At 46.1% G+C, this 17,739-nt stretch overlaps 1 protein-coding gene across 1 annotated transcript; it reads right to left on the minus strand.

Moving 5' to 3' along the window:
- Positions 1–2,719: 2,719 nt before the first annotated feature.
- Positions 2,720–4,170, minus strand: LOC119319223. The gene is made up of 2 exons (XM_037593708.1): positions 3,258–4,170; positions 2,720–2,985 (listed from the first exon to the last, which is right to left on the minus strand). Exons 1-2 carry the CDS (start codon positions 4,156–4,158, stop codon positions 2,918–2,920), a joined length of 969 nt encoding a protein of 322 aa, XP_037449605.1. The 5' UTR covers positions 4,159–4,170; the 3' UTR covers positions 2,720–2,917.
- Positions 4,171–17,739: the final 13,569 nt, after the last annotated feature.

Raw genomic sequence — 17,739 nt, forward strand, 5'->3', positions numbered from 1 at the left:
CTGTTGCCACTCTTGATGTAGGCCCTTCCCATTTGCTCTATGCTAATTCACGCATCTACCTGTAGATACTTGATGTTTTTGGACAAGTTGCCTTTGTGAAGCTCAACTGTTTGTGAAAGCCCAGAGGATGGATGCTGGGAGGATTAAAAATTTATTTTCTTGGGAAGATGCATGAAAAAAATGATTTTCGAACATGCTCATCCATCTGATTATCACTACGTGATGATAACAATCTATTTGTACATGAACATAGTTAGAGGAAGTATGGCTTGTAATGTGCTGTTGTGTAGTGTAGTTGGGAAACTTTGGTCTCCTCATAGACCAGGCATCAATGAGAAAATATCAAATTTCTATTCCCGTGGATTGCTTCTTTGTCAAATTTCTCTGTGTTGAGGCGAAGCCCTATAGCCAAGTGAGTGATTTTGAGCTTCCTCGCGTTAACAATCAATTAATCACGACACGATACGGATGGCTAGCATGCTAGAAGAACTGCACCGATGAGTACATACTAATTATATCATGGACACACCAATTAATCACATAATATGAAAATTATTTACAGTATGGTATTTGAAAAATCCGCTTTCACTAAATGTTGCTGAAAATGATGAATAAAATTGAAACAAAATGGTGCATGGTTATAAAAACAATACTAATAGTACAACCCAAAGTACACCCAGAGATTACTACTGGACACCAAATGTACATATCAGCAATTCCTTTTCCTTGCTGTGCACTATGGCCCTCCCCAACTTTGGCAACAGCCCATGCATGTTCACATGTGGCCCATAAATTATGTGCTCACTGCGCGTGCACCGGCTGGCTTCGTTGACCCTGCTCACTAAGGCGCATTGATTGGAGCATCGTATAACTATATAATTTTACCATATAGCAACAATAACAATTATATTTCAGTTATATCAAATGCCACCTCAAGTGTTCACGCAATGAAGCTGCTATCAGAAAAAATGACAATGGATCGCCACATAAGAAAAAAAGGCATCCCACAAACAACCAAATGTACACAAATGTTTTCCTAAATGCATGGATAACCAAATGGTGACATGATCTGGAAGGCTGATCCATCAATCACAACATATTGATATGATATGGAAGACTGATCCATCAATTGCAACACATTGACGCACACCATGCATCTATAAGGAAATTCGGCAGCAGAAAGCGACAATTTCAGATGTATCAATTAAACTACATGGTTATAGTTATGGCATCTACCAAATAAGCAACACTATGGTTTTAAAAGGCAATGCAAATCTCCTAAGAAAAAAATTTATGTATAGTTATGGCCTGCTTTGTTTTTCCCGATTGTTTTGTTAGAACATCTAAACCGGATCATAAAAGTTTACAAGCATATAGAAAAATGAGCATTTATATGTTGTGGTTTTTCATATATTTTTTTATTTTTAGAAGTTCTGGGAGGTGACCCATTTCACCCCTAATATGGGTCAATCACCGCATTTGCATCAACAAAGTTCTTGACTAATGATATTGCAGATCAGACAGAACTGGAGGGTCCGAAAAATTGGCTGGATAGTACTTCACACTCTAACCATGCCTATCCAGCGACCGATCTCTTTGGTCACTGATGTACGAGAAATAAGAAAAATATCAGCATATACTCCAGCAATATGTACCTGACAGTAGGATCATTCCAGCAATATTAGGTAAAATTCCATTTCAATGAATGAAAAAAGCATACGTCGAGGAGAAGGGAAAAAACAAGACAGGATTATTGAGCCCGTCCTGACAGACGGTCAGAATAATTCGGATTTGGAATAATAAAGACGGAACACTGACGATGTTGTGGCAGGCTTCATATCTAACTGTATCATTGCTGTCCAAGGTAACCATGTGACAAACACTAACAATGTCACCCAGATTACTGAGAAATACAGCTCATCATCTGCTATGAGAATAATTCATTCATATACTGCATGTACTGGGATTAAAGCACAAACCTGTTCAGAGTTTGCATCCCATTTTTCACCGCAGCTTCGTACCAGATAATAATTTAATCCTCCAAACTTTAGAAGTGTCTAAAATTTGCACTCTCAATCATAAAAAATATGGTGGCAACTCGAGAAAACAAGTATGGAGAATACCTCAAAGGCTTCAGAGTAAGAGCCAGACCCCAGGAGTCAACTTCATCTATTGACATGGGCATCCAAGGAACCACCATAAAGACATCATCATTTTTACTAAAAAAGGAAGAATATATAATTCAGGTACTGCAGCTACCAATATAATGTAAAGTAGTACTTCGATGAGAGAAAATACATGATAGACAAGCTCAGTGATTGAACCTTCAGACGCTGCCAACTGTCAACCTGTATTACTGTAGCAGATCGGGCACTGTACCTAATGCGGGACCGATATCTGCTTTTGTAATCTGTTACAATTCTGACCTCCACGTGTAATTGATTGTATACGTAACTTGTAAATCAAGATATGTGCATGTAAATATCCATAATGTTTATCCTACGGTGAAACCAAAATCTGACTAACAAAATGGCAAAAACATGCACATTCTCGCAACCTTGTCTTCCTTTTTTCTTAAAAAAAAAGGATCATCCTAGCATGAAGGTGCTATATATAGAATGTATCTCAACCTTTATAGCAAAGTGATACAATACAGTAAAATCATTGCTTTACCCATACAACATTCACTCATGTCAAATTGTACACCACAAATGTTCCAAACAGGATGTTCCCAGACTGAGTTCAAACACATACCCACAACACAAAGTGCACATACAGACAGTTTTACAACAGTTCAACCCAAGGGTCCAAATGCCAACAACAAACAAACACGAGACCCAGACCTTAGATTTGCATTTAATTTAGTTGGGGAGACCCAGACCCAGGTGTCTTGAGTATTACCATGTCACACTAGCCTTTACACCTGTCCCCCACCAGCACCCCCATCGTTGTTCCCACGAGCGAGAATTTGTAGCGTCGATGGGCCTGGTAATCATATAATTATAGTAAGTATGTAAACCTTTGCATCTATGATATGATACTACAATAAATTACTAAAAATAGGTTGACAACTCATAACACTCAGGAGAAATTAAATTAAATTATAACACATAAATAATAGAACAATTAATACCATCAATCAACAAAGAGGAAAAATTGTTAGTGAACACTTTAAAGCACAATAAAGGTATCCGAGAAACCATGTATGAAAAGAAAGGATCCAGGCGACTCCTTTAATGTTAAGATAGGTAAATTACCTGCGGCATAGAAGCTGGCGAACGGATAATACAAACCATTGAGAAAGTGTCCACGAATTCTCTTGCACTGCATTGACTCAAGTTGAACCGTAAATACACGGATGCACATTTCTTTGTACACCGATATAAGAAGGGCATTAGCATCCTCGGCATACCCAAGAACTAATGACCTCCATTGCCCCGTTGAAGATGGAGCCAGATCAAAGATGCTGTCCAGAACAACAGTCTTGCGCAGCACCCATGTTGCAACACCATGAGAGTTGATGTTGCGGTTCCACAGTTCGATGGCAGGGTACATCAATAAGGCGAGGCCAACAGCGCCATCCTCTCCTGGGATGATCCGGCAGTTGCGGCTCTTGAGGTTGGCACGGGGAGGCCTTGTGATGAGAGCTAGGGTCTGGCTATCCAGATTGAACTCTAGTATGCTATTCCCAGGCCTTTTGAGCCAACAGTAGAGGCGGTTGCCGACCACGGTGACGGGGACGCTGGTAAGACGACATGGTTCAGGAATGGAGATGATGTCTCCCCATGTGCCCGTCTCAGAGGAGTACACACGGGCCTCAACTCTGGTGCGGCCCGAGCAGGCTACCAAGACCAGCTTCAGTGGGCTCTGCTCGTCGTCCCAGAACAGAGCTCCGTTGGCGTTGTACGCCTCGTCGAAGAACTCATCCGATGGGAGTGAGAGATCCGGTGGGAATGACACGCGGCGGCGTTCACCGGAAAAAGGGTTGTAGATGAGGAACTCACGCAGCGTCCAGTTCATGATGAGGACGCGCCCCTGGCGGACCCCGAGCACGCACCAGGTGTTCCACGCGGCCTCGCTGCAGACCTGGAGGGAGAAGCGCTCCATGGGGATGCGATCTGGAGCTTGCAGGCCAGGGGTGAAGAGCAGAGTCGTCATGCGCTTATCGAAGACGCCTAGGACCGGGGGTCTCCCGTGGCGGTCGCGCCAGAGGCGGCGGAAGTCCGCGGAGGCGGCGACGCGACCCCACGGCTTGCAGACAAGCGCCCGCGCGAGGGAGGATGGCTCCGGGGAGAGGCGGACGAGGATCTCGCCGAGGACGTTGTCATCCTCCAGCGGCCCCGCCGCAACCGCCGGCGAAACGCGGTGGCCGCGGCCGGTGGTCATCTCGCCGCCGTCGTCGCCCGTGTGGAATAGAATGGGGATTCGAGCCTGTGTTTCTAGGGTTCTCCAATGGAAGTGGGGAGCAGGAATCAGACTCGTTTTCTTTCCTGTAGCTGTAAGGAGGACTGTTTGGGCTGTGTGGGCGTACAAGGGGGAGAAAAACCCGATTTTAGCCCAAGATGAAATTGATATGTTGGTAGCAAATATACTTATTATGTAGAAGCAGGAGGTTTTTCTCAAAAGAAATGTAGAAGCAGTGATTATTATGGAAAATCTACCAACGAACATCTGCCATGAATATGAGTCAGGGCGGCGGCAAAATGGTGGGAAAGAAATAGTTGGGTTGACGAAGAAGAGGAAGGGGATGAGCCCAGACTCCTGTGTCGCATGCCTAGGGCGACCCGGGATACTCGCGTCACCGCAATACTCGGGTCTCCCCTTGCTCCTCCCTCCTACTGTCGTCACCACGGGCCTCTGTCACGGTGGCGACATGCCTGCGTTGAATGTTGCAGGAAGCGTTCTATGGTGGCAAGTGCTGGTTGGTGGGTGTTTTTAGTCCATAGATCCGGCCAACAATGGCCTTGATTATGGCAAGCGGTGAGCGTTTACAACCCTCTTATGTTGCTCGCAACCTTGTACTAATGGAAGGTTTGTGGATCTGGCCCGTCTCGATGTGAGCGGGACTCCTCCAGGTTTGGGCATGGTGCGCGAGCTTCCGTTGGCGGGGTGCCCTACCCTCATTCTTTTGAGGAGCGTTTTATGCTGGCTTGCAACGGGCATGGTGGCTGTAGAATAATTAGATTAGGTAGGAAAACAAGATCGGGCTGCAATTGCTCGCCTCGATCGTTTACATTGCATATTATATATATATACACAGCAAGGACATTACAAACGTGGATTACAAGTTGATCTAACCTACAGATTGTATTTGATACGGACTACAATCTGTAGGATTCTCTAACATGCCCCCGCAATCTGAACTCGGGGACACTCCGTCGCCGATGTGAAGACTGGTCCTGAACTCCAAAAACAAAGGCATTGGTAGGCCTTTGGTGAATATATCTGCAAATTGGGAGCTAGACGGAATATGCAGAACACGCACTGCACCAATGGCAACTTTCTCCCGAACAAAGTGAATATCCAACTCAATGTGTTTCGTCCGTCTATGCTGCACTGGATTAGCGGACATATAAACAGCAGAAACATTGTCATAGTAGACAACGGTAGCACTGTCTATAGGACAACGTAGCTCGAGAAGAAGGTGTCGATTCCAACAAGTCTTAGCCACTGCAGTAGCAACATCACGATATTCAGCCTCGGCGCTGCTACGAGACACTGTCGGCTGGCAGCGAGAGGACCATGAAATTAAGTTATCACCTAGAAATACACAAAACCTAGACGTAGAGCGGCGAGTATCCGGGCATCCCGCCCAATCAGCATCCGAATAGGCAACAAGACTGTGAGAAGAGGAGGCATGAAGAATGAGACCAAGATCAAGTGTCCCTTTGAGATAACGAAGGAGACGCTTGATAAGAAGAAAATGAGGCTCACGTGGGTCGTTCATATGAAGACATACCTGCTGAACGGCATAAGAAATTTCTGGACGTGTGAGAGTAATATATTGCAGAGCGCCGGCTAGACTGCGATATTGAAAGGGATCTGAAATAGGACACCCGGCCGTGGCTGAAAGCTTTGATTTTGTGTCTATAGGGGTAGTAGCGGGATTGCAATCACGGATGCCAGCACGGGAGAGAACATCAAGAATGTATTGTCGTTGTGAGAGATGAAGGCTGGAGGAAGTGCGAGTAACTGAAATGCCAAGAAAATGATGAAGATGTCCAAGGTCTTTCATAGAAAATTCGGTGCTAAGTTTCTGAATGATAGAAGTAAGAATAGTGGAAGAAGAAGCAGTGAGTATAATATCGTCAACATAGAGGAGTAAATAAGCAGTGGAACCACCATGATGAAAAATAAAGAGAGAAGCATCGGACTTGGATTCACTAAAACCAATGGAACGAGCATAGGAGGCAAAACGTTGAAACCATGCACGTGGAGCTTGTTTAAGACCATAGAGGGACTTTTGGAGACGACAAACATGTGTTGGAAAACAAGCATCGATGAAGCCCACGGGTTGCTGACTATATACCTCCTCGTCAAGATTCCCGTGTAGGAAGGCATTTTTAACGTCAAGTTGATGAATAGGCCATGATTTAGAAAGAGCTAGAGAGAGGACCACACGTATAGTGGCTGGTTTGACAACTGGGCTAAAAGTCTCATCAAAATCTACACCGGGTTGTTGGGTGAATCCACGGACAACCCAACGTGCTTTGTGACGAGCGAGAGATCCATCAGAATAATATTTGTGTCGAAAAATCCACTTCCCACTGACAATATTAGCACCTGGGGGAGGAGGAATGAGAGTCCATGTGCCATTTTGAAGAAGTGCGTCATATTCATCTTGCATGGCTTGTCGCCAAGCCGGGTCACACAAGGCAATTAGATAGTTATGAGGAATTGGAGAAGAAAGAGTGGCTGTGAGGTTTAGACGATCAATAGGTGGTGGGAGTCGACCTGTTACACGACGCGTGCGATGAATAATAGGGGATGGAGCGCGTACTATTTCCGGGGATGGTGATGGTTTGGGAGAGGCAGCAGGCTCAATAATCGGAGATGGTGGAGGTGTAGCAGGCTGTAAAGGAGGAGAGGCCGGGCGTGATGATGCATGGGTTGGTCCAAATGTCGGACGTCGGGGGCACATGCAAGATGGGCGTAGTGGGCATGGGTTTGGACCCGAGATGCATGGAAGTTGACGTGCTCGTGCAATGAGGAGCTGGAGGTGGCTGTAGTTGAGGATCAAACAAATCAAATGGTGGTGATGAAGTAGTATGGGTAGGTGATGCATATGGAAAAACGGACGCATCAAATGTTACATGGCGCGAAATTATGATTCGTCTAGTGGCGAGGTCTAAGCAGCGGTAGCCACGATGACGAGATGGGTATCCTAGGAAGATACAACGAACAGAACGAGGGGCAAGTTTGTGTTGTGATGTAGAGGATGTATTGGGATAGCACAGACAACCAAACACACGAAGATCAGTGTAGACGGGGTGGCGTCCGTGAAGAAGGAAGAAGGGGGTATGTGAAGGTTGAGCATTGGTGGGTCTAATGTTTATAAGGTAAGTGGCGGTGTGAAGGGCTTCAGCCCAAAAGGGTGCCGGAAGGGAGGCTTGGAAACGTAATGTATGAATGACGTCGTTGATGGTGCGGATGGCTCGCTCAGCCGTACCATTTTGTTGGGAGGTGTAGGGGCATGAAAAGCGAAAAATAATGCCATGGGTGGAACAAAACGAGTCTAGTTTAGTGTTGTCAAACTCATGACCATTGTCACATTGTATGGATTGGATGGATAGTTGAAATTGAGTGAGAGCATAGGCATGAAAAGTGGCAAAGGTGGTATAAACATCGGACTTTTTGCGAAGAGGAAAATTCCAGAAAAAGTGAGTATAGTCGTCGACAATGATTAAGTAATAACAATATCCAGACGTACTAGGCACAGGAGATGTCCACAAATCGCAATGGACACGCTCAAAAGGGCGAATAGTATGTGACTGAGAAGTAAAAAAACGGCAACCTAACATGTTTTCCTATTTGACAAGCGTGACATAGCGACGTGCTGACTTTATTGTATGGGAGATGCTGGAGTTGATGAAGGCGCGACATGGTGTGGGAGCCGGGGTGACCGAGACGGCGATGCCTAAGGTCCGATGAAGAGGTGGTGATGACGGCATGAGCTTCATGTGTGGGTTGACATACTGGATAAAGAGGGCCGGAACTATTGCATCGAAGAATCACGGTCTTGGTGAGAAGATCCTTCACAGAGAAACCATAAGGGTCAAATTCTATAGAACATGAATTATCAGTGGTGAGTTGACGAACGGAAACTAGATTTTTGATAATTTGAGGAACAATAAGAATATTGCGTAAATGAAGAGGTATGGAAGAGCTAGTGAGTGCATATGATCCAACGTGTGTAATTGGGAGAGTAGAACCGTTGCCGACAGTAACGGATTGAGAGGATGAAGATGGTGAGAGGGAGTCGAAGTTACCATAATCGGATGCCATATGAGAAGATGCGCCGGAGTCCATATCATGGTTTTGGGTACCGGACGGAAAATTCGGTTACCGCCCGGTTCCCGCGTTTCTCGCTACCCCACGAGAAAGCTGCATCCCGAGCAAAAAAATTCGAATTTTTTGAATTTCAACGGGATAGTCTGGTCAAGTACGGGTAGAAACTCTACTAAAACATATAAGCTACTTTGTTCTGATGGGAAACATGGCCCTCCCATCCCAGCGCAACCTGTTGGTCCCTAGGTCGAGTCTTGGTACTCTCTCTGATGGGAAACATGGCCCTCCCATCCCGGCGCAACCTGTTGGTCCCTAGGTCGAGTCTTGGTACTCTCATCTTTTCAGTTTCTTTTTTCTTACTCTTACATAAAAATTCAAAAGCAGAGACATAGAATCGATCCCACGACCTCGCACGTGTAGAGGACAGATCGGGAGGACCGACCACTACGCCAACAGCAAGTTCGTGAACTAGTTGAGCTCAGTACTGATATATTCCTAGCTCAGAAAATGTTGAATTCAAATTGCATTTAAAAAATTCGAGCGGTATTTTCTCGGAATTTCACGGTAACCGCGGTATCCGCGTTTCTCGCCCACCCTCGGTATTTCCTTGGGATTCGGTAGCCAAAACGTTGGTCCATATACCACTCGTGCGTGCCTGGGATCTGCATATTGTTGAGGGCAGCCAGGAGCGCTGGATTGACCGTCTGCTGGTGCGGGTTTGAAGCAGAGGACGGCATCATGTTGGTGTTGTTGTAGGTCTGGCCGTAGGCAGTGTAAGCTTGCGGTGCAGTGTTGGGACGAGGACCAAGAAGTCCTTGAGACGGTGCACGCCATGGATGAGGCTGCGAGGAGAGAGGAGGAGGAAAAATCACATCAGAAGGCTAAGAAGGGAGAACGGGAGTGTGGTGGAGGAGATTGGTGCAATGAAGGAAGTTGTGACTAGTTATTTTCTCCATTTATTTTCTGCTCAAGCAAGTATAAGGCTAAATGAACTACTGGATCAGGTGGATCCTGATACGTCCATTTTCCATCATGTTTTCCTACTATTATTTATAGTGTTTTCAATCAGTATAACACTTTGTGAAGTAATTCTAATGCCTTTTCTCTCATAATATGCAAGGTTTACACAAAGAGGGAGATTACCGGCAGCTGGAATTCTAGACCTGAAAAAGCTACGTCAGAGATACCTATTCCGCACATCTCCAAATGAGCTAAAATTTGCAGAGATTTATTTTGGAATATATAAAAACTACCAGAGAAAAGAAATACCAGAGGGGTCCACCCAGATGCCGTCACGCCCTGATGGGAGTGTGGCCCCTGGCTAGCCTCCGTGGCCCATCTTCTGCTAAATGAAGCTATTTGCCCTAGAAAAAAAATCAGGAGAGGACTTTCGGGACGGAGCACCGCCGTCTCTAGGTGGAACTTGTGCAGGAGCACTTTTGCACTCCGACTGTGCGATTCTGCCGGGGATACTGCCCTCTAGGAGGGGGAAATCGAAGCCATCGTCATCACCAACAACCCTCTCATCACCAACTTGTGCAGGAGCACTTTTATCTTAATTCTTCTTCCGTAGTTGCGGATGCTTGCGAGAGGGGTTAATCATATGTGGAAGGCTTTTTCAAGTAAGAATTGTTGGGGAACGTAGTAATTTCAAAAAAAATCCTACGCACACGCAAGATCATGGTGATGCATAGCAACAAGAGGGGAGAGTGTGATCTACGTACCCTTGTAGACTGACAGCGGAAGCGTTAGCACAACGCGGTTGATGTAGTCGTACGTCTTCACGGCCCGACCGATCAAGCACCGAAACTACGGCACCTCCGAGTTCTAGCACACGTTCAGCTCGATGACGATCCCCAGACTCCGATCCAGCAAAGTGTCGGGGAAGAGTTCCGTCAGCACGACGGCGTGGTGAAGATCTTGATGTACTACCGTCGCATGGCTTCGCCTAAGCACCGCTGCAATATTATCGAGGACTATGGTGGAAGGGGGCACCGCACACGGCTAAGAATATGATCACGTGGATCAACTTGTGTCTCTAGTGGTGCCCCCTGCCCCCGTATATAAAGGATCAAGGGGGGGGTGCGGCCGGCCAGGAGGAGGGCGCGCCAGGAGGAGTCCTACTCCCCTTGGGAGTAGGATCCCCCCCCTTTCCTAGTTGGAATAGGATTCGGGAGGGGGAAAGAGGAGAGAGAGAAGGAAGGGGGGGGCGCCGCCCCCCTCTCCTTGTCCTATTCGGACTAGGGGGAGGGGCGCGCGGCCCAGCCCTGGCCACCTCTCCTCTCTTCCACTAAAGCCCACTAAGGCCCATATATCTCCCGGGGGGTTCCGGTAACCTCCCGGTACTCCGGTAAAATCCCGATTTCACCCGGAACACTTCCGATATTCAAATATAGGCTTCCAATATATCAATCTTTATGTCTCGACCATTTCGAGACTCCTCGTCATGTCCGTGATCACATTCGGGACTCCGAATAAACTTCGATACATCAAAATGCATAAACTCATAATATAACTGTCATCTAAACCTTAAGCGTGCGGACCCTACGGGTTCGAGAACAATGTAGACATGAACGAGACATGTCTCCGGTCAATAACCAATAGCGGAACCTGGATGCTCATATTGGCTCCTACATATTCTAGGAAGATCTTTTATCGGTCAGACCGCATAACAACATACGTTGTTCCCTTTGTCATCGGTATGTTACTTGCCCGAGATTCGATCGTCGGTATCTCAATACCTAGTTCAATCTCGTTACCGGCAAGTCTCTTTACTCGTTCCATAATACATCATCTCACAACTAACTCATTAGTTGCAATACTTGCAAGGCTTATGTGATGTGCATTACCGAGAGGGCCCAGAGATACCTCTCCGACAATCGGAGTGACAAATCCTAATCTCGAAATACGCCAACCCAACATGTACCTTTGGAGACACCTGTAGAGCACCTTTATAATCACCCAGTTACGTTGTGACGTTTGGTAGCACACAAAGTGTTCCTCCGGCAAACGGAAGTTGCATAATCTCATAGTCATAGGAACATGTATAAGTCATGAAGAAAGCAATAGCAACATACTGAACGATCGGGTGCTAAGCTAATGGAATGGGTCATGTCAATCAGATCATTCATCTAATGATGTGATCTCGTTAATCAAATAACAACTCTTTGTCCATGGTTAGGAAACATAACCATCTTTGATTAACGAGCTAGTCAAGTAGAGGCATACTAGTGACACTCTGTTTGTCTATGTATTCACACATGTATTATGTTTCCGGTTAATACAATTCTAGCATGAATAATAAACATTTATCATGATATAAGGAAATAAATAATAACTTTATTATTGCCTCTAGGGCATATTTCCTTCAAGAATGACACCCAAGCACCGGTCCACCCACATATCAAATTGTCAAAGTGGCGAACGCGAATCAAACAAACATGATGAAAGTGACTAGATGAAATTCCCGTGTGTCCTCAAGAACGCTTAGCTCACTACTGGAATCAGGATCTTTTCTGTCAACCAGCTCTTTGCCGTCTGCTAGCTAACGACAAATAAGGTCTTTGCCATCAGCTTACAAAAAGCTGAGGGCAAAGATAGAGCGGACGACAAAGAGGGTGTTAGCCGTCAGCCTGCTCTTTGCCGTCTGCTAGCTGACGGCATAGAAGCTTTGCCTTAGCAGACAGCAAAGAGGGTGGGTGGTGGACTAACGAGAACGACCTAACTATTGGAAATATGCCCTAGAGGCAATAATAAAATGGTTATTATTGTATTTCCTTGTTCATGATAATTGTCTATTGTTCATGCTATAATTGTATTAACTGGAAACTGTAATACATGTGTGAATACATAGACCACAACATGTCCCTAGTAAGCCTCTAGTTGACTAGCTCGTTGATCAATAGATGGTTATGGTTTCCTAACCATGGACATTGGATGTCATTGATAACGGGATCACATCATTAGGAGAATGATGTGATGGACAAGACCCAATCCTAAGCATAGCACAAGATCGTGTAGTTCGTTTGCTAAGAGCTTTTCTAATGTCAAGTATCGTTTCCTTAGACCATGAGATTGTGCAACTCTCGGATACCGTAGGAATGCTTTGGGTGTACCAAACGTCACAATGTAACTGGGTGGCTATAAAGGTGCACTATAGGTATCTTCGAAAGTATCTATTGAGTTGGCACGAATCGAGACTGGGATTTGTCACTCCGTATGACGGAGGGGTATCTCTGGGCCCACTCGGTATGCATCATCATAATGAGCTCAGTGTGTGTGGCACCCCGGCTCAGAGAAAACCAGAACGCCCCGTATTCCAGCCTAGAGATTGAGGAGAAGTCCTCTGGAATACGAAACTGCTTAGCATAGAACAAACCAGCTTTCTATTATTACACGAATATGAATACAAGGTTTCCAATATTACAATGAATAACATTGGCATGACGACACTATGCCATCCTCTGTTGCTCTATGCAAGCAGTAGAACAACTCAAAGCAGCGGAATAACTCTAGCAGCGGAACAACGATGACGGTGGTGAACTCCACTCCGCAGGGACTCTGGCTCGAACGCTTATCCTAGCTCGCGAACACAGGAACAACACCAAACAAGCAAGCAATCTAGGAACGACCTGCAAGCTGGCATGACACGCCAGGTCAGTACATTGAATGTACTTGCAAGCTCACAATAACCAGAAGCATTCAAGACAAACAACAACATGGCAATTTCAAGTTAATCAGGGATTAATATGAGATCATCAGAATAACATGGCATGAACAACATGACATCCAAAGTAATACTCCCAAAATAATACCAGCTACCATCATGAAAATAATCATAATAGCCACTAAGAATCCAAAGGCAACATGAACATGATACAACTAGAACAATATGAGCATGGCATGAACATATGAATCTGATGATACTTGCATGCAACATGATAACACTACATGCACCAATTACTCTGCTCGGGTTATCTCGTAACCATCACACGCAGCACTTACCAACCTCGGACATCACACGATCATCTCAGGATCAAAATCATGCTTGGTATAAACAATACCGTAGTAATCATTAAATGACCACAAGGAGCTTCATCTTTACCCATGATTCTCGCACAACATCACGAATATCCAATAACTCGGTATCCTCGATACCACGGTGATCATTCCGGCGATCACAACCATGACCAACACTTGGTCTCAAACGGTGATCATTCCGGCGATCACAACCAACTTATCTCATCATCGAACCGGGGTTGTTATTAATCAAGTTATTAGTAATACTGTTGACTCACGGTGGGACCAACTACGAACTGGGCCCTTATCCGCGGGCGTGGCTATCGATAAATTTAATATACACTCTACAGAGGTTAGCACACTGTACCCACACCATAGAACCCTGGCCTCGCACTCCCATACGTGCGGACCAAAGCGTTTCGACAAAACCGATCTACTGCCATGACACTCCCCGGCCACTCCGACCAACTCCCTTTTGGGCTAAGTCCTGGGTGGCCCCGTGCCTACCAAAGGCACCGACAGCCACCGTTGTGGCAAAAACGGTCCCAAACGGGGACATGAGCTCAAAACCAAACACGGGCACACAAGGCTTATGTGTCCTACCCGATCAGGGTAGCGCCCGCGCATAACCTTCCCTCGCGGGAGGCACCGGTGAGAGGCATGACAATAGACCCAGTTAGGACCCCCCATAGGGTAAGCGTGGTTGCACTGGTCATTTTCGATATGGTGGCACCATGACCCAGCCAACAGTTGTTCAAGTTCAATTTATTCCGGTTAAACTTGAATGCAAATATGCTGAGCCATGATAAAATAACATGATGCAATTACAATGCATGAACATGATATCAACATAACCACGGGATGCAACATAACTATCCACCATATCAACTATGAATAATCTCCAACGGAACATGGCATAATGACGAGCATAAATATTATAAGTGCAACACTACTCATAGCATAACATGACTATTATCATCAACCATAAATAACATGCAAGAAATCATCAATAACATTACCGAGTAACACTTAACCAACTAATAGCAAAGGAACGACTCATATTAACAGTACTCGGTAACCGACGTTTGTCATGCACCGAAGAACATGACCAACCCAACATGTACTACTGTCAAGCATGGCAATATGAAAGTTATACTAGCAACTAGCAGGGCATGATAACCAGGTGCATAACAACATAGCAAACAAGTAATCACTAGCCCAGAAACATTACCGAAACAACGATAACCATATTTTAAACAAGCAATCATTTAATAAATATTCAAGTTGAAAACCATGGCTACTGCATGACTATCATGCAAGTGGGTATTGTGGCTTGCCTTGGGGTGAAGAAGGCACCGGAGATAAGTGCGGTGAAGCCGCGGAAAGATTTGCCGGAAACAGTTCTCTCTCGGAGGGGCTGTTTACGTGCAAGGGCAAAAAGGTCATTTTCATAGTGTCAAACCATAGTGAAAAATGAAACCAACAGAACGGGCTCGATGAAACGAAGACGTGGGCTTTGGAATCACCTCATTTGGAGTTGTGGTTAAAAAGATATGAAGTGTTTTCTGCTAGGGACCTTTCTGTAATGAAAATATTTTCAAACAGGCCTGGACAGAAAAACAGAAGGCGCCTTTCTCTGAAATACGCTTTTCGTAGAGAAAAGCGCATTCTGGACCGAAGAAGGAGAGGAATTCGCTTTCCGAAACCAAAACGTATTTCTGGGATGTACGCTTCCACTTATCCCGCATGGCAGTGGGGGCCCGGGGCGCTGAGCGGCTGACGAGCGGGTCCGCCTTATCCATCTCCCTCCGCCTGGCTCCTTCTTCCTCCTCCCGCGCTCGAGAGAGGCAGAGGCGAGGCCGGACACCTCGACGGCGTGTCCCGGCGACTCCGGCCATCTCCCGCGGAGCTCGGCACACCGGCGTGCTCGGGAAGAAGCGGCGCATCGGATGGCGTAGGGCACGGCCACCGAGGAGCACCGAGGCGAGGGCAGCTTCGAGGACGGCGGACGGTGGCTTCGGACGAACCTGGGCACACGGCCACGGGCACTCCGGCGACAAATGGAGGGTTGGGGAAGGGTCTACGGGGTCTGGGTGGCCTACTAGTGAGGAGTAGAGGTGGAGGGGAGGCTCGGGTCGGCCGGATTTAAGCGGAGCACCGCGGTGGCCATGGCGGCCAGTGGAGGGCTCGAGGCATCCTCGAGCTTGTTTGTGTGGACGGGGGTGCTACTGGGAGTGAGTGAGGGCTGCTGGAATGCTCTGAGGGCTCGGGGGAGGGCTTAAATAGGCGGGGCGAGGGGCACGGGCTCGGGTGCCGCCGCTCGCGCTCGGCCAAGGCTCTAGCGATGGCAGCGATCACGGGAGGGTGCTGGATCACGACGAGGGAGAAGAGGATCACGACAAGGGAGAAGAGGACGTGCTACAGAGGTGCACAGGGACGAGCAGTGCTCGGAGACAAGAGGGGAAACGGCCATAGCGCCATAAATGCCCGGTCGGCTACAGGCTTCCCGTGGGCGCGCGGCGACGAGAGCTGACGGAGGGGGGCAAGGGCTTCAGGAGAACGGCAACAACACGGGCTAGCTGCTAGATATGCCCGTGCTCGCTGAGAGGCCGAGCAGAGAAGGGGCCCGAGCAAGAAACCATTCTGGGCGCGGCCATTGCACGCCAAAGCGGTGGTCACCGCGTGCACTAGTGCACACGGTGCCACGAGCTAAGTCTAACGATGTCTGAGGTGGAGCTCTTCCTGGATAGGTTGCATCTTAGGTGGTAGATTAGTTAAAAGTGCTCTGATTAAGTGGTAAACTACCTCTGAAGTTTACTGCAGTAAACTTGATCGAGCACTGCTGATCCACAGAGACTTGATTGAGGTTAATGGAGTTGTCTGGAAGGGTGAGGTAAAGAAGGACTTACATGCTGGTAATTCTGAGAAGAATTGGACCACTAATTAATATAGTTGCTTTACAACTAAGTAATCTGGTCCAGAATGAAGATCATGATGATGCTCTCAAATGGAGAAGCCACATGAGCTGAACTTTGGCAAGGCAGGCTTATTTGGCCATATGAAGATTCTGCAAAAGGTTTAATACCAATTGGATAAACCAAAATGGTACTTCCTTCACAAACATTTCCACTGACCAGAAACTAGCAAAAATTCTAGAGGAAAAATGGCTAGATGAAACATGCCCAAAATTGGTGGGGGTAGGTTATATGGATGATAGAAGACCTAGACAAATTGTCAGTCATAATGGAGCAAGATAAAATATACTTTCTTCACAAACTGAAATTTTGGACAGAATCAAAGAATTGAAGTTGAGCTCACATGGAGGCATGACATGAGCTCTACTTTGGTGGAGGGCTATCATATGATGATATGAGGGATCAAGAAAAATGGAATATCATTTGGATATGCCTAGATTGTACTTCCTTCACAACCACTTCCCTCTGACAGGAACTTTGAAAAATTGCTCAGGAATATTTACTAGGCAAATGAGGTTGCACTTTGGCATGTGGCAATGATATGGACAGGAAAAGGTTCCCAAGGAGTTTGAGGTCAATTGGGAATAGTAAAATAGCACTTGCTTCACATTCTGCCATTCAGGACAGAATAGGAAATGAATTAATTGAGCATGATGAGGACATGGAAAATGAAATATTTTTCCATATTTGAGAAATATATAACCCAAACAATTTATGAGAATTATTTGGGAATTTTAGGAGTGATGTAAATAAAGGTTGCTTCACAACCTAGGGCAAATTGGGTTATTCCTTTAATAGAAAAGGAATCTTCCCAAGGAAAAGAATATTGGGATTTGGGCTAGGATGAAAATGACAGGGTCTAGGGAAGGATTTGGGTATGACAAGCCACTCTGGAAACAAAGAAGAGTTCATCTTCTTCACTTTCCAGACCACAAAGCCACGAAAAAAGAAAACTCAAGCAAAAACCTCAGAAAAACAAAAGAAAAAGAAAGGGCCAAAAATCAGGCTGTCACTGTGTGACTAAGGAGTTAGTCATGGGATCATGCGTTACGGAACGAGTAAAGAGACTTACCGGTAACGAGATTGAATAAGGTATAGGGATACGACGATCGAATCTCGGGCAAGTAACATACCGATAGACAAAGGGAATTGTATACGGGATTGATTGAATCGCCGACATTGTGGTTCATCCGATGAGATCATCGTGGAACATGTGGGAGCCAATATGGGTATCCAG

This window comes from Triticum dicoccoides, chromosome 6A (assembly GCF_002162155.2).
Source record: "Triticum dicoccoides isolate Atlit2015 ecotype Zavitan chromosome 6A, WEW_v2.0, whole genome shotgun sequence".
NCBI classification, from domain to species: Eukaryota; Viridiplantae; Streptophyta; class Magnoliopsida; order Poales; family Poaceae; genus Triticum; species Triticum dicoccoides.